This window comes from Ailuropoda melanoleuca, chromosome 9 (assembly GCF_002007445.2).
Source record: "Ailuropoda melanoleuca isolate Jingjing chromosome 9, ASM200744v2, whole genome shotgun sequence".
NCBI lineage: Eukaryota > Metazoa > Chordata > Mammalia > Carnivora > Ursidae > Ailuropoda > Ailuropoda melanoleuca.
The window spans coordinates 65,733,223-65,754,490 of NC_048226.1; the positions used below are offsets into that span (position 1 = coordinate 65,733,223).

General features: G+C 38.4%; 1 protein-coding gene across 6 annotated transcripts in view; it reads left to right on the top strand.

Moving 5' to 3' along the window:
* Window positions 1-21,268, top strand: part of MTDH (metadherin) — a 58,200-nt gene that overhangs the window by 33,517 nt on the left and 3,415 nt on the right. For 4 of the 6 annotated variants that reach the window (XM_019810273.2, XM_011237274.3, XM_002913993.4 and 1 more), the window contains 5 exons: window positions 2,016-2,114; window positions 7,908-8,032; window positions 14,228-14,335; window positions 17,585-17,725; window positions 20,784-20,940. In XM_019810273.2, the coding sequence (XP_019665832.1) occupies window positions 2,016-2,114; window positions 7,908-8,032; window positions 14,228-14,335; window positions 17,585-17,725; window positions 20,784-20,940 (630 nt within the window). The remainder of the gene's footprint in view (window positions 1-2,015; window positions 2,115-7,907; window positions 8,033-14,227; window positions 14,336-17,584; window positions 17,726-20,783; window positions 20,941-21,268) is intronic. The other 2 variants (XM_011237290.3, XM_034668354.1) reach the window with 1 other exon arrangement.

Below are 21,268 nucleotides of genomic sequence, written 5' to 3' on the forward strand. Positions count from 1 at the left end.
TTATCTGCAAGTGGCTTGGTTCCTTTCTGTAGTGAAGCTAGGAAGGTTCTGTGGCCTAACATAACTGAAAGTTCCTTGGCACGCAGACAAATACAAATAGAAGGCCTTCCCTTCAGGGTCATGATACTTTTCTGTTACTAGCATATTTCTATCATACTTCTACTTACTGCTTGCTATTTTATTTCTATTTGCCCTTATACATCATGAGTTTATATCTAAGCCGTTTAGGTTATGTAGACCCTCATATAATAACTCTACTTAGAGTATCTGTTGATTTAGAAAATACAGTATTACTAATAAACTATTATCGATTCAGCATTACTTAAATGGATGTGCCTTTTATTAATCACGTAGAAGTCATATGTAGTTAACAAATACTACGTAAATGTGGGAGGTGTTTAGTCTGTAACATTTTGTTCGCTCTGGAATTCATGGACCCAGTGTACTAATTATGTCACTCCAGTGTCCGAAGTCACTAGAACTAGGGGTCAGCAGACTTTTTCTGTAAAGGGCACAATAATAAATATTTTAGGCTTTGTGGGCCATACTGTCTCTGTGAAACTACTTAATTCTTTTATTGTAGCAGGAAGGCAGCCAGAGAGGATACATAAACAGATGGCTGTGTCTGGTTTTGAATACTATTCTTTTGATTTTTTTTCCCCCAGTCATTTGTAAATATAAAAGCTGATCTTGGCTCATGGGTCACACAGAAAGGAAGTGTTTGCATTTGGCCTGTGGGTCGTAGTTTGCCAACCCCTGCTCTCATAGACTGCATTTCAGTTCCAGAGATAGAAATTAATTGCCTCTTTCATTTGGTGACTTGGTACAGCACAGATGCTATTCTCTTCAGATATTCAGAGAAAGAGAAAGAAGCATGGGCTGCTAAAGAAATAGCAATAGTGTTACTGTGGTGCTTATAAGCAGCTAATATGCTAATTAATATGGATTTATAGGGTTATTCTACATGTTAAATTTATATTTAAAAAATACATAACTATGTAAGTGTGTTGAGCCATTATATTAGTGGAAGGCTGGTAAGATCATCTATAAATAACCAGGTGAAAAACGTGTAAGTTAGGACATGGTTGTATGTAAATCTTTTATGGTAGCAGGTTTTCTTAACCATTTCTTTGTATCAGTGGCTTTGAATCCAAAGTGGGTGTCAGAGTCTCCCAAGGATTCCAGTACATGTGGAAATTCTGATTCAGAAGGTCTGAGGTGTATGTATCCTTGATGGAGAAACCCTGCTTTATGTTTGCATTCTAAAATGAGTTTATAGCTATGGAACAAGGGTTTTTGACCTGGCACCCATGAATTTCTGTGCCCCCAAAATTATCTGCAGAATTTTGTGTAAGTTCTGGACAGTAATCCATCACAGCTTTCATCAGATTCTAAAGACTATGTGAGCCCATTCTCACCCACCTCCTCCCCAAAAATGAAAACAGAAGGAACTTAGAAGATAATAGTCTCTTCTCTTAAGTGCAACTGAACTTAACTTGGCCTCTAAACCACCAGCTTCCCTTTGTCTCACCTCTCTAGATAATCATCTGTTTCTTTAACTTTTTCTTAGGCAGAAGGTTCCAGCAAACCCAGATATTTTCTAGCTCTCTGTTTCAAGGTTCTCAGGCTATAGGCATATCCTGAAACATTCAGGATTTCTTTTGTGCTTTATTATTTTTCATTAAGAACAAAAATAAAACAACTTTTTTCACCTTCTTGAAATTTGTAAATAATCAGTTTGAAATATGTATTATAAAAGACAAGATCTAATGGATTGGTACTAGGGACAATATATAGTTCCAATCAGTGAATTCAATCAAGTGATTATCATGCTTAATCTGAAATTACCCTCAATTCTACTTTTCCTTATCTTAACTCTTTTTCTAATGTCTGAATTTTTTCTTTTAGGGGAAATAAAAAATAATTTAGACTCCGTGTGCAAAGTATAGAACTATTGTTATGAAGCATCATTAGAAAATTCCATTTTTAATTTTATTGCATTCGTTTCATTTAAGGGTCTACCGCTGAGCCAGTTTCTCATTCTACCACTTCTGATTATCAGTGGGATGTTAGCCGTAATCAACCCTATATCGATGATGAATGGTCTGGGTTAAGTATGTCCTTTTAAAAATTATGTTTTTGTTTTTTCAGAATTTTCTTTCTAGCACCCTAAACTCATGCTTTATGTTTTAATTTTAATCCTAATTTTCACCTCTTAGGCCATAGTAACATAATTTAATACCAAATATGTACTGCTTGTAAACTGATGGTTGAATAACTGTAGAATTTAAACTAAATTTATACTTTTTGTGATTGAGGCGATATTTAAACATGTTTTCATGTAGTTGCTCTGTAGTTTTTTATTTTAAAAATTTGTTTTAAATGAATGTTCTGTTTCTCTTCTTGGTTTTATTATAATAGAGTGAATATAATACATAGGAATGGCTTTCAGTTTGTGAGGTATGCAAGTTTTGTATTATAAAATCATTTTCTTAGCCTGATTCTCAGTAGAAGCTTAGGAAGGTTAAAGACAAGAGTTATTTTTTTTTTTTTTTAAAAAGAAGGGAAAAAGAATATGGTTTTTTATGTTCGAAGAACTTACACCATCTTCACTTTTTTCCCCTGCGACCTCAAACCTCAGAATGTACTCCTTTCTCACAAATTTTACAGCCATCCTTTTCTATTTATTTAGCATTTATATGTTACCTTGTGGACTTCACCATTTGGCCAGTGCAGAAAAAAAAAAAATTCTTGAGGAATATCTTGTGTTTCCTCAGGTAGAATCGAAATGGAACCCTCTTAAATAGGTACTCTCCGTTACTCTTGGATCCTCCGTACCTCGGGCAGTGCCTGATACACAGGCGTTCAGTAGTAATGATAAGAAAAGCAAACAGCTGACTGCTCCAGGCACTGGTCTAAGTCTTGTGCATTTTATTAGCTTATTTTAATGCTTATAACAATTCTACAAGGTAGGTGTTTTTTTCCTCACACTTTCCAGATGAAGAAACTGAGGTAAAGAAAAGTTATCTAACCCAGGTCACACAGCTAGTTAAGTGCAGGAAGTGGTATCCAACTTGGGTAGTCTGGCTCCAGAGTTCATGCTCTTAACCGCCACATGGTCCAGCCTTAGTGAGGATTGTAATCACGACGGTAAACTTGTAACAGCACAAAAACTAGTCTGTAGACTACTTAGTATCTAGAGATCCACCAGCGCACAGTTCTTACAGATTAAAGGAAGTGAGGTGGAAAGGTAGATAAGGCCGTGAAAAGCCTGGAATTGCTGGCTAAAGATAAGGGAGGTGGGGTTGAGAGGGTATTTCCTACTTCTAGTCCTCACTTTAAAACGTCGTACCTCATACAGCTTGGCCATCAGCACTTATCTTGGAATCCAGATCGACTGAGCTGTAAGATGGAGCAAATAACCTGTCCCATCTACTTCTGTAGATTGTTGTGAGGTTTTAATGTAGTAATGAATGAACACGAAAGCTTTTTTGCAAATTATAAAGTACCAAATAAATCCAAGGTATTATAGGATGTGAAGATAACGATTTTGGAAAATAAAGCCTCTGTACTTTGGGAAGAGTGATCGGCTCTGTGCAGAATAGAATTGAAGAGTTGGTTATAGGAATGCTAGAGAATAGGAGTGAGGCACCTGTAGGCCGAAGTGGAGGACAACCAAGCCATCAGGGCTCTAGGCTTCACTGCCTGCACAGAATAACTCCACTTTTATCCATTTTTGAATTCTTGTAACATGGAAAACGTGATTGGCAGCTCAAATGAAAGACTGAAGAAAAAGCATGTATCCACCGAACTCTCCTGAAAGCTTAAAATATCAGGAACACCATCTTTCACACCGTCTTTCATTGGTTAAGCTGTTGACAGTCTTTTAAGTCTAAAGTTTCTCTTTAACCTCATTTTTCTCTGTGAATTTTATTTTTTGTGTTGTCATCTTTAATGTGGCTAATTTTGGTATTCCGTGAACTTAATTATTCCTTCCAAATTTACAAAATGCATGATTTAGTATTTGAGATTACTAATCCACAGTATGTATATGTGTGTGTATGTATGTATTACACATACACTAGCTTTACATTTAATAGTGTGATAGGATTAATATATTGACTCTCTGGTTTGAGGCATAGACGATATTGTCTGACAAAAAGGCATTGGATTTACCCAAACACTTGAATATAAATTTAAGATGCTGAAGCACAGAAGATAACATTTTTTAAAGACAGATGTTAATCTTACCAGTTGTCTTGATCGTAAAGGAACATCGTCATCATAACCCCTGTAAAAAGTCCGATTTTGAATAGAACTCTGTGGGGGGGGTTGGCACGCCAGAGTGAGTGAATTTGCTGTAGCATAGTTGAGGGGTTGAGAGCATGAGCTTTGAGGACAGACTACTTGGGTTTGAATCTTACCTTTTACCCTTAGACAGGTGCATGGTCATTGTATGCTTCAGTTTCATCATCTGTAAAAAGAATAGTTCTTCTCCCACGGTTGTTGAGAGAATTAAAGTACATACATAGCACTTAGAACATTGCCTGAATATTCAGTAAGTGCTACGGTGCTGTTGAAACTCTTCTAGGGCCAACATTGTCTACTCAGTGGAGTTCATTAGCACTGGAGAGTCTTTCTGACATAATTGTTTTGTTGTATTAAAGTTAATACTAAGGTAAGTTCTGACCAAAAGCAGCTGACAGCCATTTTTTTACTGAGAGAAAATAAGAGATTAGCTATGAGATGCTTAAACTTAAAACATTATTCAAGCAAATTAAATAGACAAATTCCTTACCATTTCAAAAAGACACAGCTCTTTGAAAAGATATTGGTAAACTGATGGGAGAATTTTGAAAAATGGGAAGTTACTCTGTTTATAAATGGAGAAAACTGTCCAGTGAATGAAACTATACTGCATAGTTTCCTTAAAGGAAAGAAGTTTGTTAGCATGTTAGGCCCGTGAATCTTAAGAATTATGTGTTGAGAAGTCTTCTGGTGACAACTTTTATGTTTAGGTGATCTGTTGTTTTATAAAGTAGTTTATTTGATCCCGTTTAGTACAAAAACAAACAAACCTGGAATCAGTAAACCTGGAAAAAATCACCATAAACCTTTATAAAGCCAGTAGAGATTTGTGCTTCTGATAATGTTCTTACAGAAGTTAAACCATAGGCTGCAGTCATTCCCTAACGTTTCTGGTTATCTAAGCCTTTAAAAAAGTATTATTCCTAAATACTTCACTAGATTTTTACCTGTTATCCCCCCATACCACCGTATTTATTAAGAGAATAGTTTATATGTTGATATATTGCCCACCCACTTGTCTAAACTTTTTTTTTCTTATAAAAGAAAATAGAGTGTCTTTTTTGGCCAGAAGCTTTAGAGACCTGGCTTATGGAGAACAGTTTTCCAAATCTGCATTTCTTATTTGTGAAGTTTAAGCAAAACCTGTGATGTTCAGATCTCCTAACAGTGTTCTTAATGAATGCTTAATGTAAGACGAGCCGTTGGTTCCAGAAGTCTGCTAGACGCCGTTATACTTATGAAACTGATTTGTACATTACGACACACCAAATGTATCTTATTGAGAGATTTGTCGGGGTTGTAAGAAATAAATTCTTAGTTGTGTGTGCCTGATAGCTTAGAAACTGGCTTTCTGGGGCGCCTGGGTAGCGCAGTCGTTAAGCGTCTGCCTTCGGCTCAGGGCGTGATCCCGGCGTTCCGGGATCGAGTCCCACATTGGGCTCCTCTGCTGGGAGCCTGCTTCTTCCCCTCCCACTCCCCTGCTGTGTTCCCGCTCTCGCTGGCTGTCTCTCTGTCAAATAAATAAAATCTTAAAAAGAAAGAAGAAACTGGCTTTCTATTATTAATGTCCTCAGTGCTACACAAACAGACACCTACCGTTCACTGAGCATGTACTGTATTGCTGTGCGCTGCGTTAGATGTATCTGATACAATCTTCTCAGCCATCCTGTAGAATTCATGTATAACCCACTAAGATGATGAAATTTGACCCATATCACAGTTACTAAGTGGTAGATCAATATTCAGGTGTAGATCTGTTTGACTCTAAGGTCCATGCTCTTAACCCCTGTGTTAATTCTGTGTAACTCTACCTCTGGATTCCTGCTCGCGGTATTAAATTTAGGGAGGGACTTCCTTTATTGTAACATGCTTCACAGTTTTTATCACTTGTTCCATGTTTTTCCTCCACTAGACTATCAAGTCTTATGTTTTCAGCCTCATTCCATCCTCTACTGTTTCAGCCCCTCTTCTCCCTTCCCATACCCCTGTGACAGAAAGTCTCACTCTGTACTTAAATGTCTCTTGTACTTACCTATCTTCATCTCCGAATAGATAAGACCAGGAGCTCCATGGTGAGGGGGGAGTATATTGTACTCATTTTTTATGTCTAGTACCTACCTACCCAGCTCAAGTTCTAGTATACAGTAAGTGCTTAATAAGGTGAAATTCCTGTAATTCCACTATTAAGATTTATCTGTTGTTACTGTATTATTTTCTTAAATCTCTTCCTCATATAAATTTGAGATAATGTTTTAAAGACGATTTTGCCTATTTTTTTTTCTGTGAGCATTCTCCCAGATTATTATATTCTTCCAAAACATAGGTTTTAAAGCCTTCATGAGGTATCATAGTACCTCCCCTTTAAACAAAAATAATAGAGTTCACATGAAAAAATAAGAACAGCAAAGAAAATAAGAGTCAGGCAGATTTGTCATTCGAGTGTTACTAAAATGTATTACAGAGTTATATATGGCACCATCCCAGGAATATATCAGTGAAATAGGATAGAAATTCCAGAAATAGACTGAAGTGTTTGTGAAAGAACTCAATAGTTAATAAAAGTAGCATTTGACATTAATGGGAAAAGATTGGATTTTTCAGTAAAGCAGTGAAAGAATGACTTGTTCACCATTTAGCAATAGAGCTTAACCCCTGTCATCTTAACCCACTGGAAAGGAAACCTGGCTGTAAGTAGTCATTGCAGAAGTAGATGTGGAAGCATTTCTGAAATCCAGGGAAAGGAGAGAAGAATTGACTTTGAGAGCTCCTTAACCAGGGTAAAGCCAAAGACTGTTTTTCCCTTTTTAGAATAAGCAAGAGATAGCTTCCCAAAGGAGGTAAAATTCAGTGCCTTCTAGAGTGAAAGAAAGGAATCCAGAAGTCTGGAATAAAAATTTATTCTTGAGAATAGATGATAGAAACCCTGAAAGTGATTTGAATATTTTGGAATTATAAAAGTAGCATTGAGTAATCTGGAAAATGTAAGAAGTTACAGGTTAAGTATTCAAGAGGAGGTTACAACCATTAAAAGTCATAAAGTAATTATTTCAAAACAAAAATAGGAGGAAAGAAGACATTAAATATTTCTGTCATGACTTGGAGAATTTGAAAAGCTCCTGAGGAGGGGAGGGGGTGTAGTGTAAAAGGACGGTGCGGAGCATGATTTTGGCACTGCTGTTAAAGACTGACTCATTCTGTACTGTAGAAAATAAATCAAATACAAAAATGGAATGACCAAGGGAAAAAAAAATTGACCAGACCCAGACCAAGTTAGACATAAACAGTACGAAGAGAGCAAAGGCAGGAGGTTGATCACAGAGGAATTAGGGAGAGTGGGATTAAATGGGTAATTCTTAAGTTTCCAAGAGTTTCTTAGACATTCTATTTAATTAGCCATATGATGTGCCTAGCACAAATGGGGCAAATGTTTTTGCCATCGTGTTACTGGGTTTTCTTCTAGCTCTTAAAATGTGCTTGGGAGAAAGAAGGAAGAACAATAGTTTAAAGTTACAGCTTAGTACAACATAAGGAATTTTAGTTTTTGCATTTTAGTTTTTGGCAGAAATGATAGATACCTAATTCACACTGTTAAATTTTAGATGGTCTGTCTTCTGCTGATCCCAGCTCTGATTGGAATGCACCAGCAGAAGAGTGGGGAAATTGGGTAGATGAAGAAAGAGCTTCACTTCTAAAGTCCCAGGAACCAATTCCTGATGATCAAAAAGTGAGTAAAGGCATTGGCGGGTATGTCTTATTTCTCTGTGCACCCAACTATATTACAATTATTAGGGGTTACATTCTGTATTATAAATACACCCAGTGGTAGAATTGCTTCTGAGCCATTCTGATTATATTTGCTTCAATCCTTATGCCTGCATGCCTTCTCTGTACACTGTTTTTTCTTTCCACAAATTATTGAGGATTCTGATATGTGGAAAGCACTGATAAGAAAACACAGTTCCTTTCCTCTTACCAGAATTAATAATAGTTGATATTATAATACATCAACTCTTAGTGCGTTTAGAGGAGAATAGGTTGGTTGCCGATGAAAGATTTAGGAAGGCTTCATAGCAACAGACAAGACTGAGAACACCATGGCAGGTAATAATTTAGTGGAGCGGTAAATAGTATACATGTGTGAAATCTGTTGATGAAAGGTATGTTCCTTCTAGGCTATGTTCCTTAAAGAAAGGGACAGTGAAGTTTTTTATTTTTTTGCTCTAGCAACATGCTTGGCACTCAGTAGATAATTGAAAGGAATGATACCTACCTTGCCACGTTTTTGTGAAATTCTGGAAGTGATAACCTGTCGACAGCTTTTAAACTAGGGATAACCTAATCATCCACAGGGTTAGGAAAATTAGGCTGGATACAGTGGAAAGACAAGAAGCTTGGGAAGCTATTTTGTACTATTTTAGGGTAAGTGTTAAAGAGGCAGTTACGTGAATCGGATAGGAGATAATGAACTAAGTTGATAGCTTTGAAAAATAAATGGAAGTGGTGTGTTTACCAGAGAGATAAAGCTGCTGATCAAACTGTGATTGGTTGGCTGTGGGAATAAGGGTGAAAAGTTAGGAGGCTCTGAAGATAATAGGGTCGTTAGTGTTGAACAAATATTAATTGAACATCTGCCATGAGTCAGGTATTGGTTAGTGGAGAAAAGATAAATGAGACAGTTATTGCCTTCAAGGAGCCTACAGTCTGGTTAGGGAGGGGAGGAAGGAGACCAGCACATCCACAGATAAAGTCATGTTACAGTATGTATTGCGTATTAGGGAAGCACTTGGAAGGCTTAGCAAAAGCATCCTAGAGGTAAAAGCAGAATGTGAAACAAAAAGTGGTCAGAAATTAAACTAGAGAGGAAGGCAGGGACCAGATGCTAGAAGTTCTTGAATGTCATATTTAAAACTATGGATTCTGGGGCGCCTGGGTGGCACAGCGGTTGAGCATCTGCCTTCGGCTCAGGGCGTGATCCCGGCGTTGTGGGATCGAGCCCCACATCAGGCTCCTCTGCTATGGGCCTGCTTCTTTCCTCTCCCACTCCCCCTGCCTGTGTTCCCTCCCTCGCTGGCTGTCTCTATCTCTGTCAAATAAATAAATAAAATCTTTAAAAAAAAAAAAAAAAACTATGGATTTTATCCTGTAAGTAATGGAAGGATTTTAAGCTGAAGTGTATTTTTCTACGTGGGTTACACTGGCAGCCCATGTAGAAAAAGGAGTGGAGGTGTATGTGATAAGAGGCAGGAAGAGCATTTTAGAGGTTGTGGAGTAGTCCAGGACAGTAGTGGTAGGAGTGGTACACGGGGGGCGCCTGGGTGGCTCAGTCGGTTAAGCGTCTGCCTGCAGCTTGGGTCACGATCCCAGGGTCCTTGGATCGAGCCCCCTCTGGGGCTCCCTGCTCTGCGGGGAGCCTGCTTCTCCCTCTCTTCCCCACTCATGCTCTCTTTTGCTGTCTCTGTCTCTCTCTCCAATAAATAAAATAAAAATAGTGGTACATGGAATACAGAACAGACTTGAAAAATACATTGAAATAAAATCCATAGAATATATGATTAGAATTGAATGGAGGAAGAGTCATCAGAATGACTTCCAGGATTGTAGCTTGTGTAACTGGGAGGGTGGAAGTCATGCTCCCAACAGAGAAAATAGAGGAGCAAAGGCTTGTTAATTGAGGGAAGGGTGGTTGGTTCCATTGGGGTAGGTTAAATGCAGAGCGTTTTGTCGGAATGCCTCAGAGAAGTTGGTTTTGTGCCAGGTTAAAGCTTCGGGAAAAGATCTGTTTGGAGGTTGTTAGTATATGGTTGTTAAACACTTTGAGAATAGGTGAAATATCTAGGAAAGATCTGTAGACTTGAAAAGACAGTGGAATGAACATAGGAATCTGGGAAACTCTCAACTTCTAAGGAGAAAAAAGCCTATGAAAGAGGCTGAGGGAAGAGAGTTCTGGTTCACAGAGGCTGAGACATTTGCTCTCTGGTAATTAAGAGCAGTTTCATTAGAAATCTTGGACTAATAACCATATTGCAGTTAGTTGAGTAAATGGTTAGAAAAGAGTAATGACAATTAAAAGATTTTTCTAAAGTAGGTTTGGATAAAAATGGAGGAGAGGTAGTGGATAACAGCACACTGTACTATCAGGAAGGGTTTGGGGGTTTTGTTTGTGTTTTGGTGATAGGAAAGATTTTAGTGCAGGGTCGGTAAACTTTTTATTAAAGTTCCATATAGTAGTGCAAAAGCAGCCGTAGACAATATGGAAATGAACTAAACTGGCATCGGGCCAGATTTATAGTTTGTCAGCCCCTGCTTTAACATATCTGTAGACACAAAGGAAAAGGATCTAGCATAAAGTAAGAGCTAAACATAATTGAGGGGCGCCTGGGTGGTGCAGTCGTTAAGCGTCTGCCTTCGGCTCAGGGCGTGATCCCGGCCTTATGGGATCGAGCCCCACATCAGGCTCCTCTGCTATGAGCCTGCTTCTTCCTCTCCCACTCCCCCTGCTTGTGTTCCCTGTCTCGCTGGCTGTCTCTATCTCTGTCAAATAAATAAATAAAATCTTTAAAAAATAAAAAATAAATGTAATTGAGATATTTGGCTAGTAGAGTAAGAACTGGGCAGTAGAAGTGGGGGAGCCTTAGGCATGAGTGGACTGTGGGTTGGCCTTTAATATAGTAGGATGGTAGTACCTCTGATCTTGAGAGACCAGAGAAAGGAAGAGGTAGTAATGGGATTTATTATTAAGGGTGTAAATAAATGTAGAGGGGGACAGTTGATAGGTAATAATGAAGGTTGAGGGGGTTAGGGAGAGAGGGGGATGAATGGGCAGAGCATGAAGGGTTTTTAGAGCAGTAAAACTACTCCGTATAGACACGATAACGGTGAATGCATGTCATTATACGTTTTTTCCAAAGCTGTAGAATGTACACCACCAAGAATACACCCTGAGGTAAACTCTAGGACCTTTGAGTGATAATCTTGTGTCAGTATAGGCTCATCAGTTCTAACAAATATGCCACTGTGGGGGGGTAGTGATGGAGAGGCTGTGCATGTGTGGGGGTAGGGGGAATATGGAAATCTCTGCCTTCTGCTCAGTTCTGCTGTGAACCTAAATTCCTCTTAAAAATTAAGTCTGTTAGGAAAGAATAGCTTCCTGGTACAGTACCTTAACACACAGTAATCATTCTGATATTTGTTGGACGTTTAATGAATGTGCAACCAAAACTCTGTTTCTCTAACTGAAACTTCCCTGTGCCCGATCATCAGAATTACACGGTAGAATCACTGAATGGAGTAAAGACTGTCACGTATCATAGCAGTTCTTTTTCTGAGTATATTCAGAGATTGTCTTTCATTTTTCTTAACAAAAATGGGGCACCATCTAAATGCCCATCAGTTGAGGAATGGAGAAATAAATTATGTGATGGCTTTGTGCAATCGCATATTAGATGTTAAAAATCAATGAAATAAGTTACATCTCAAAAACGTGTTGAATGGTAAAGGGCAGGGCTACAAAAAGATAACAATATGATGCCATTTATATAAATTTTGTATGTATGAACACACCAAAATTTAGAAAAAGAAACTTGATTGGATGGACACAAAAGAAGTTCATGGTAGGGGCGCCTGGGTGGCACAGCGGTTAAGCGTCTGCCTTTGGCTCAGGGCGTGATCTCGGCGTTATGGGATCGAGCCCCACATCACTCCTCCGCTATGAGCCTGCTTCTTCCTCTCCCACTACCCCTGCTTGTGTTCCCTCTCTCGCTGGCTGTCTCTATCTCTGTCGAATAAATAAATAAAATCTTTAAAAAAAAAAAAAAGTTCATGGTAATGGTTTACCTCTAGGGGAGGTGGTGTGGAAGTGGGATTGGGAAGGGGGGGGTGTAAAGGAATTTTAAGTTTATCAGTAATGTCTTTTAATAATCTAAAATAAATGTGTCAAAATGTCAATTCTTTTGTGTGAGTTAAAAGATGGTATGGAGTTGATTTCAGCCTTTTTCCCCATGAACAAAAATAGTGTTTTGCCATGAGGAACTGCATTTCTCTTATGATTGAATAACAATTGGCTGAGAAGCAGACTGACTAGAGTCCTTGTGACCTGAATATTCCTTATAGGATGCATTTTTTTCACATGGTACTTTAGTCACTATGAGCTGATGACGAAAATTTCTGTGAAAGTTTCTCCACAACTGGTAACCAACTTGTACTGAACATCTCTTAGCTAAGTTTGTGTAGGACTTTGTTTTTCCATCTGCTAGTGATTTCTGTGAACTATTTGGTGGTTCATGAAACCTCCAAATCATCCTGACTATGCTGCTGAGCAGAGAAATAGTAGTTACCCCTGTCGTCTCATCCGATAAGGATAGGCTAGGAATCTTGGCTGTCATCTGTGCAGAAGAAACAAAAAGCACTTTTTCATAGAAAAGTCAACTATATGGTATGTGTGAAGGGATATCATGAACACTAATTTAACAGTTCTCATTCACTGTTTTTGTCATGCAGAATGTTATTTTCAATGACATTCCGAGTCAAATTCAGTTTTTTAAATTAAGCCTTTTATTTTAAGGTAACTCTAGAGTAACAGGCACTTGTGAGAAATGATACAGAGAAATTTTCCCTGTACTCTTTACTGAGTGTCCCCCAGTGGTAACATCTTGAAAAACTTTAGTGCAGTATCACTACTAGGATATTGACATTACTGCAGTCAAGATACAGAAAACATTCCCATCCTGCAAGAGCCCCTCATGTTGCCCTTTTTTATAGCCACCCTTTCTTCCCTCCTGTCACCGCCCCCCCCGTAACCCCTGGCAACCAGTGATCTGTTTCCATCTCTGTAATTTTATCATTTCAGGAATGTTCTATGAATAGAACAATATAGCATGTAACCTTTTCATACCGTTGCTTTTTCACGCAGCATAATTCTCTAGACACTCATCTAGACTGTTGTGCGCAGCATTAGTTGGTTCCTTTTACTTCTGCGTAGTCACGGTGTGTATATGCCTCCGGCTCTGTAACCATTCTGTTAAAGGACATCAGGATTGTTTTTAGCTTGGGGCTGTTGTGAGTAAAGCTGTCATATACATTTGTGTACAGGTTTTTGTGTGAACATAAATGTTCATTTTTGGGGTATAAATGCCTACGAGTACAATCTCTGGGTTGTATTATAGTCGCATATTTAGTATATTAAGAAACTGCCAAACTATTTTCCAGAGTGGCTGTATCACTTCACATTCCCGCTCACGGTGAATGAGTGATCGTGTTTCTCTAAATCCTTGCTAGCACTTGCTTGTCACTGTTGTTTATTTTAGCCTTCGATAGGTGTTTAGTGAACTCATTATGATTTTAATTCGCATTTCTCTAATGACTGATGATGTTGAACATCTTTCCATGTGCTGCTTTGCCATCTGTCTGTCGTCTTTCGTGAAATGTCTGTTCATATCTTCTACACAGTTTCTAATTGGATTGTTTGTTACTATTAAATTTTGAGTGTTCTTTATATAAGTAGTCTTAGATATAAGTCCTTTGTTGGATATATGGTTTGCAAATATTTTCTCCCACTCCTGTCATTGTCTTAACAGGGTAAAATTCAGTTTTATTGCAAATAGTTCTGCATTTAAACTCTGAAATAAAACAATTACCTATCCAATGAGTTTTTAAAAATCAGGGTTCTCACAGTTCTCTATTGTGCATGAAAGATGTAAAAAAAAAAAAAAGTGGTCTATCATAGACAGTAGGAGAATGAAGTTCCATGTACTTTGGTCCTTTTAAATATGTAATTTTAGATCCGTTTTATTACTCATTACTAATTCTTACTTAGTGTTTAGGAGATAAAGACTGAGTGTAATGAATGAAATTATTCCATAATTTTTGAATAATGAAAACTTAACCAATTTGTTCACTTTAATACTTTTGCTTTTAACATTAGGTTTCAGATGATGATAAAGAAAAGGGAGAGGGAGCTCTTCCAACTGGGAAATCTAAAAAGAAAAAAAAGAAAAAGAAGAAGCAAGGTGAAGATAACTCTCCTGCACAGGTGGAGTATCAAAACAACAGGTGTCCTTCGTTAAGCACCCACTGCTCAAATGTGAAAAGATAATATGCAGATGCTAAGAATATGTAGAGATAAAAGACACAATAGTAGATAGGTTTATTTGCGAAGCATTCGAAAAGCCACAGACTGTTTTAAACATCTTTTATATATCCTACTGTAATAATAACTATTGCTCTAAAAAATCATACCAAAGGTGTAAACCCAAAAATAATAAATTAAATTAGATGCATTTGGGCTTATATTAAGGTGAAATAGAAAAGGAGATACAGTATTTCACACATACAGAAATGCCTTTTGAATAACTGGAATTTAGCAAGTTAGAATTTTAGCTCAGAACAACCACGTGGGTCATAAGTAGAGCGTCACTTAACTCTTGAGTTTGCTCTCTGTTTCACTTAGTACCTTCTTAGTATCTTCATCTGTTTATTTGTCTTCTGGCAGAAACTTTCTACTTATGTCCCTCTGCATTTTCCTTCTTTTTTCATTGGTCTCTCCTATTGGGAAAATTTTAGATTATAATAAAGAAGAAAAGCTATTTTAATTGCAAACATACTAGATTACTAGAAGTATGCATGGGTTTCTCTTTGAAAGCATTATCACCGTTACATTATAAATTGTGAAAATCTTATTCCTTACCTACAACCATGTGGCTAGTTGTTTTTATTCCTTTAAATGTAGGAGATAGCCAGAGTTTCTAGAGGATAACCTACATAGTAATTTTCCTATTTATTGTTCTCTTTGGGAAAAGTTGCTGTATATGGCTTTTTAAGGAAATATGTGCTGCGTTCATTTTTTGTTAAGGGAAGCACAACCCATCATAAATGACTAATCCATTTTCAATACTAGTCTTTTCTCACAGTAATAGTTGGGTGTTAAGGTTAATGTAACTGAGATCAATGGATATAAAAATCTAAAACCAGGTAATAGAGGGGCTTCTCTTGTTAGCTGAGCCAGCTGATGAGAACTGTTATGACAGCTATCTTTTGTTGGTAATACTGTCTGAACTCTGTTTAGCCAAACTTCCTGGACTTCTGTGACTTAAATTATAGCCTTTACTAAGACTACTTTTCTGGTTTGTGGATTAGGTGAATTCCTTTTAAAAGAAATGTTGTGGGATAGATATAATCTGTAAATTTCAATTTACTGGCAAGGGTCATTAACTTGTGAAAGTTCTTTGGTATTCTGATACTCCTTTAAAAATGTTTGATGTGTTTTTAAAAATAACAGTATGGGGCGGCTGGGTGGCACAGTTGGTTAAGCATCTGACTCTTGGTTTTGGCTCCTTTGTGCTCATCGCTGAGTCTGCTTGGGACTCTGTCCCTCTGCGCCCCCTCTCTAAAATCAGTAAATTTTTTAAATAAATAAATAACAGTAAGGATACAGGCTTTGGAGTCAGATCTGTATTCAAATTTCAGTTTAGCTGTTTACTACTTGTGTTTGCTTGTTTCTCTTTGCACAAGTGACTTAACTGCACAGATTGCTTTGAGAATTAAATGAGACATCCATGAAATTCCGTGTCAGGTTTATAAAACATAGTATCCTATCCATAATACATTTGGGTATTTGTTCTTTTTAGTTGTGGGTATGTGGTTGGTGGGCGTCTTTACTGTGCGAGTACAGCTTAGGATAAAACTAACTGATGTCTTCACGTTAATTTGGTACAGATCACAAATCTTTAAATATACTTCCAAAGCTACTCATTCAGCTTAAATTCACAACAAAATTTGTATTACTGTCTAAACCCACTACTATCCTTAACAAGTTTTATAAAATACCAGTATTGGGGGCGCCTGGGTGGCACAGCGGTTAAGCGTCTGCCTTCGGCTCAGGGCGTGATCCTGGCGTTATGGGATCGAGCCCCACGTCAGGCTCCTCCGCTATGAGCCTGCTTCTTCCTCTCCCACTCCCCCTGCTTGTGTTCCCTCTCTCGCTGGCTGTCTCTATCTCTGTTGAATAAATAAATAAAATCTTAAAATAAAATAAATAAAATAATAAAATACCAGTATTGGCAGAAAACTTTCAACATCATCCTAGCCGGTTGTTTATATATATGTGTTGGCTAAACAGTACAATTAGCAATGATGGTCCTGTTTAATATATTCTAGTTCATATTTATTTCACATACCTAAGCATGTAATGTGCTTTAGAATTGCTTTGTTGGCGGGGGGCGCCTGGGTGGCGCAGTCGTTGGGCGTCTGCCTTCGGCTCAGGGTGTGATCCCGGCGTTCTGGGATTGAGCCCTGCATCGGGCTCCTCTGCTGGGAGCCTGCTTCTTCCTCTCCCACTCCCCGTTTGTGTTCCCTTTCTCGCTGGCTGTCTCTCTCTCTCTGTCAAATAAATAAAATATTAAAAAAAAAATTGCTTTGTTGAAACTTATTTTTAAAGTCTGAAGGACTTAGGACGCCTGGGTGGCTCAGTCGTTAAGCGGCTGCCCTGGGCTCAGGTCATGATCCCAGGGTCTTGGGATCGAGGCCGGATCGGGCTCCCTGCTGCTTAGCGGGAGCCTGCTTCTCCCTCTCCCTCTGCTGCTCCCCCTGCTTGTGCGCTCACACACACACTCTCTCTCTCTGTTAAATAAATAAATAAAATCTTTTTTAAAAAATTAAGTCTGAAGGCCTAAGAATGGAAATGTTAAAGCTTAGGTAGGACTTTAGAAATTATCTAGGCACATTTTATTTTATAGTTGAGGGAAGAAACTAAAGTTCAAGGAAATGAAACGATTTGTCCTTGACACTACACAGCAAGGCTACAGCAGACCAAAACTGAAATGTACTTTCTGCTGTCAGCCTCATTTATCTACAGAATGTACTTTTGTACAAATATTTTGTTCCTTGAAGAAGTCATTAAGTGAAATGTTATTTCTAAAGTCTCAGTTCGAGTATCACCTAATTCACTGTGTACTTTGTTTAAAAGAAAAAATTCTAGTTTATTTTGTTTGGGTTGGTTTAGTAAATTGAGTGGTTTGCATTGGGGATGGGGGTGTATTGGTTTTTAATTCCCAATTGATTGAAGTCCCTGGGGAGAGCAGGGATGATGACTTGTTCCAGATGTACCTGTTATTTTAAATCTTTGAATGATTGTTTTTATATGCTCCGTTAAGCTGTTTGGACAGTTACTGAAGTGAAATTATTTTCTTGGAATATCTGTTGAACATTAATACTACAAACCAAATAGATTTTTAATTAGTAAAAAAGTGATTTATATCATCTAATAGGATACTTTTCTCTGTAGGACACAGAAGAATTAGAAAAAGAGATTAGAGAAGAGCTTCCAGTGAATACCTCTAAAGTCCGTCCAAAACAGGAAAAAGCTTTTTCTTTGAAGACCATAAGCACTAGTGATCCAGCTGAAGCACTCATCAAAAATAGCCAGGTAATTTTTTGATATTTAAGGAATAAAATTTTGATGACTTGAGAATTATCAAAGCACTAAGTGCTAAGCATTGCTAATCACTAATTTAAAGTGCTGAGCATTTTAAATACACTCATTTAGCCCTCATTATGATGAGGTTGTGGGATACAGGTGAGGTTCAGTGGGGTGGAGTCTGGAGCCAACGACCAAGAAAGAATTCTTGAGGCGTCTTTGGTGCAAAATTGGTGGTTTGTTAAAGCACGGGGACAGGACCCATGGGCAGAAAGAGCTGCTGCACCGGGCTTGTGAGGGGTGGGTGATTATATACCATGGGGTTGGGATACTGGAGACCTTGCCGTTGTCAAGTTAAGGCTGTTGACCCCTCTAGAAGGTGTTAATAGTAAGATAGTTGGGAGATCCCCGGAGAATGTTACTTTCCTCCTATCACATGTCCTTATCAATGGACTGCAGGTTTAAAAGAAATTCCATTTTATTTACATTTCCTTCTACCTCAGCCTCCCTCAGTGTTATGGAGGGGGTGGTAATGTTAGGGCCCCAGGAAACTGAATTATGGATCTCTGGAAGTTAGGCTGTTGATAAGAAAGCTTCTTCCTTGTAAGTCACTAGGACATGTGTAAACTGAGGGAGACTCAGGTCTTGCAGAATTGTGATCTCTGTTAGTTAACCATTTGTTTTTGTTTTCCTTAGCTTTTGGGCAGCCAGGAGTGCCTGGGGAATGTCATGTACATCCCAGTGCAGGGAGGAGGGGGGGTTGCAGGGTGTCAGCCTCTGCCCCGTCCTCCGCTTGCCCTCTGTTCCCTCATCAATAACAACCCTGTAAGAAGGGTAAGATCTATTATATAAATGAGGTTGGAGAACTTCAATAACTTGTCCCAGGCTGTGTAACTCTCAGTGGTGAAACCAGAACCACTAGACTATATTTTCTCCTATTAAATATCTAAACATGCAGGAGCTAGATGGCTTAGAGAAAATGTAACTGGCTGCATTTTCCTAAAAGAATGTACATACCACAGAATATGACTGTGGTCCAACCTCTCAAAATGTAACATTTGTTTAAAATTTGGTCAGAGGTTCTTGAAATACGTGCCATTGGTAGAAAATTTTGACGTGTCAGAAAGGACCATTTCACAAAAGGCCTAGGCCAGTGACACATAGTTTTTTAAATCTAATTTCTAGGGGCGCCTGGGTGGCACAGCGGTTAAGCATCTGCCTTCGGCTCAGGGCGTGATCCTGGCGTTATGGGATCGCCCCACATCAGGCTCCTCTGCTAGGAGCCTGCTTCTTCCTCTCCCGCTCCCCCTGCTTGTGTTCCCTCTCTCGCTGGCTGTCTCTCTCTCTGTCAAATAAATAAATAAAATCTTTAAAAAAATAAAAATAAAAAATAAAATCTAATTTCTAAAACGGTAAATTCTATAGAAATCTGAAATCCTATTAAGAGTTGCATGGTTCATTTATATGTTCATTCAAAAAAATTTATTGAGAACCCACTACTTGCCACACAGTATTTGAGGTTTTAAGGATATAGCCGAGAACAAAGCAGATCAAAAAACTCTGCCTTTCTGGAGCGTACATATTTAATGAAACAGCTTCAGACAGGAACCTGAGTTACAGGGGCGCCTGGCTGACTCAGTCGGTAAAGCATATGACTCTTGATCTCAAGGTTGTGAGTTCAAGCCCCACGGTGGGTGTAGAGATTACTTAAAAATAAAATCTTTTAAAAAAAAAGAACGAGCGAATGAACCTGAGATACAGCTAAAAGAAGTAATTGGTAATAGTCTTGTGCTAAAATAAAATCTTAACCGTACTTCCTATTTGGATTAGATGCTTTTAATTCCCTAAGAGAAGAATTCCCTTTGAGATGTAGCGATGTGATCTCAGTACATGCATAGGTTTAATAGTAGGGCGGCAAACGGTCATTTGACATTTTGATGTTTTACTTATTAGTAAGTCATTTTCAGAAGTCATTTTGTAAAGACTATTTGAGACCTTCTGTAATTTAGCATAGATTAAGTGAGAGAATAGAGGGGAGAATACTAGAAATAAATACTAAAACTTTTGGGTATTAAATAAATATAGAGAACACTAAGAAAGCTGAACCAAGCAAGACAAATGCAGCTTCAGAGACCTGAAATGGAAGGAATCCTGGTAATTACCTGCCGCGCACCCAGCTTCCTCCTCTTGTTTCCTTTTCTGTTGAGCTTTCTTACATGCACAGAGCCTGGAGGAACAAGGAGCAAGAGAAACATCACTTAACCTTGTTTCCATATTCAATCGTGATTATTAGTAAGGCTAAGGATGAATTGATCTCCTCACAGCCTCAGGGCACTCCAAATACTGGGGTTTCCATCCTTACCTCTCTTGACCATGCAGTAACAGTTAGGCCTCATAGAGGCCTTTCTGCTTCCAGGCTGGAGAGGAGAAGCAAGGCGTAAGAGTCTAGGCCTTCAGCATTATGATTTCACTATGGTAAAACTCTGAAAATTTGGACCTGAGTTCTGTTTCCTTTAATGGATAGGACTAGTAGCCATAGTTTGCTTTTGTCTGAGGCCCTCGTTTTCTGTGGGTAGGAAACAGAAGTGATTGCCACCCTAAGTTAGCCTTACCTCTCCAGAAGCAGAGAAGGGCATATCACCTACTGGTAGTTGAGAAATTAGCTTTTTTCTTTTTGTCTTTCACATGAAAAAGTTTTGAGGAATTAAGAGTTGGTAAGAAGTGGACAGAACATTGAATCACTAAAACATATAAAATCGTTCTATTTGTAATGAAAAAGAAAAATGTAAAGGTTCATGAAAATGGAATTATTCCCTCCTATTTGAGACTCAGAAAACATCTTGCACTTCTCTATTTTCATCCATTTTTATCTCAACCTGTATTGACGGATAGGTAAAGAGTTATTTGATTTTGCCACTAGAGGGCAGGCACGAGTTGTAGTGCTTCTGCTGGTAATTTGGAAACCGACTATTTCCTTGTTCCTAAACAGCCTCTTGGTATTACTGTGATATTTAATTTTATTGGAAACTTTTTACAAAAGAACTTAAGATAATTTTGTCCAAAATAGCCTATCAAGACTCTTCCACCTGCTATTTCTACCGAGCCATCTGTTATTTTATCAAAAAGTGATTCTGACAAGAGCTCTTCCCAAGTGCCACCGATGCTACCAGAGACAGATAAATCCAAGTCAAATACTAAGCAAAATAGTGTGCCTCCTTCACAGAGTAAGTAATTTTCATTTTTTGTTCTTTTGTATGTTCTTGTACTGTTTTATGTTAATATCTTAGAAATCTGAAATATTCTGATCTTCTAAGATCGTCCTTCCTTGGCAAAGTCTACATCCCTTGGAACCTTGTGGACCTCAGCTGTGAGGGCCAAGGGACTGAAGTCACTCCAAGCAAGAGAGGGTGGCCAGGGACATAGACGGTGGAGGAGTTGATACCTGCCCTTGTCCATCTGGTCCCTCCCTTTTTCTGTGCACATGTTTTTGGGACTGTGAATTGTTCTGTGCCTTTTTTCCCTCTTCTCTCCCTTCAGTACCTTCAGTGTCCA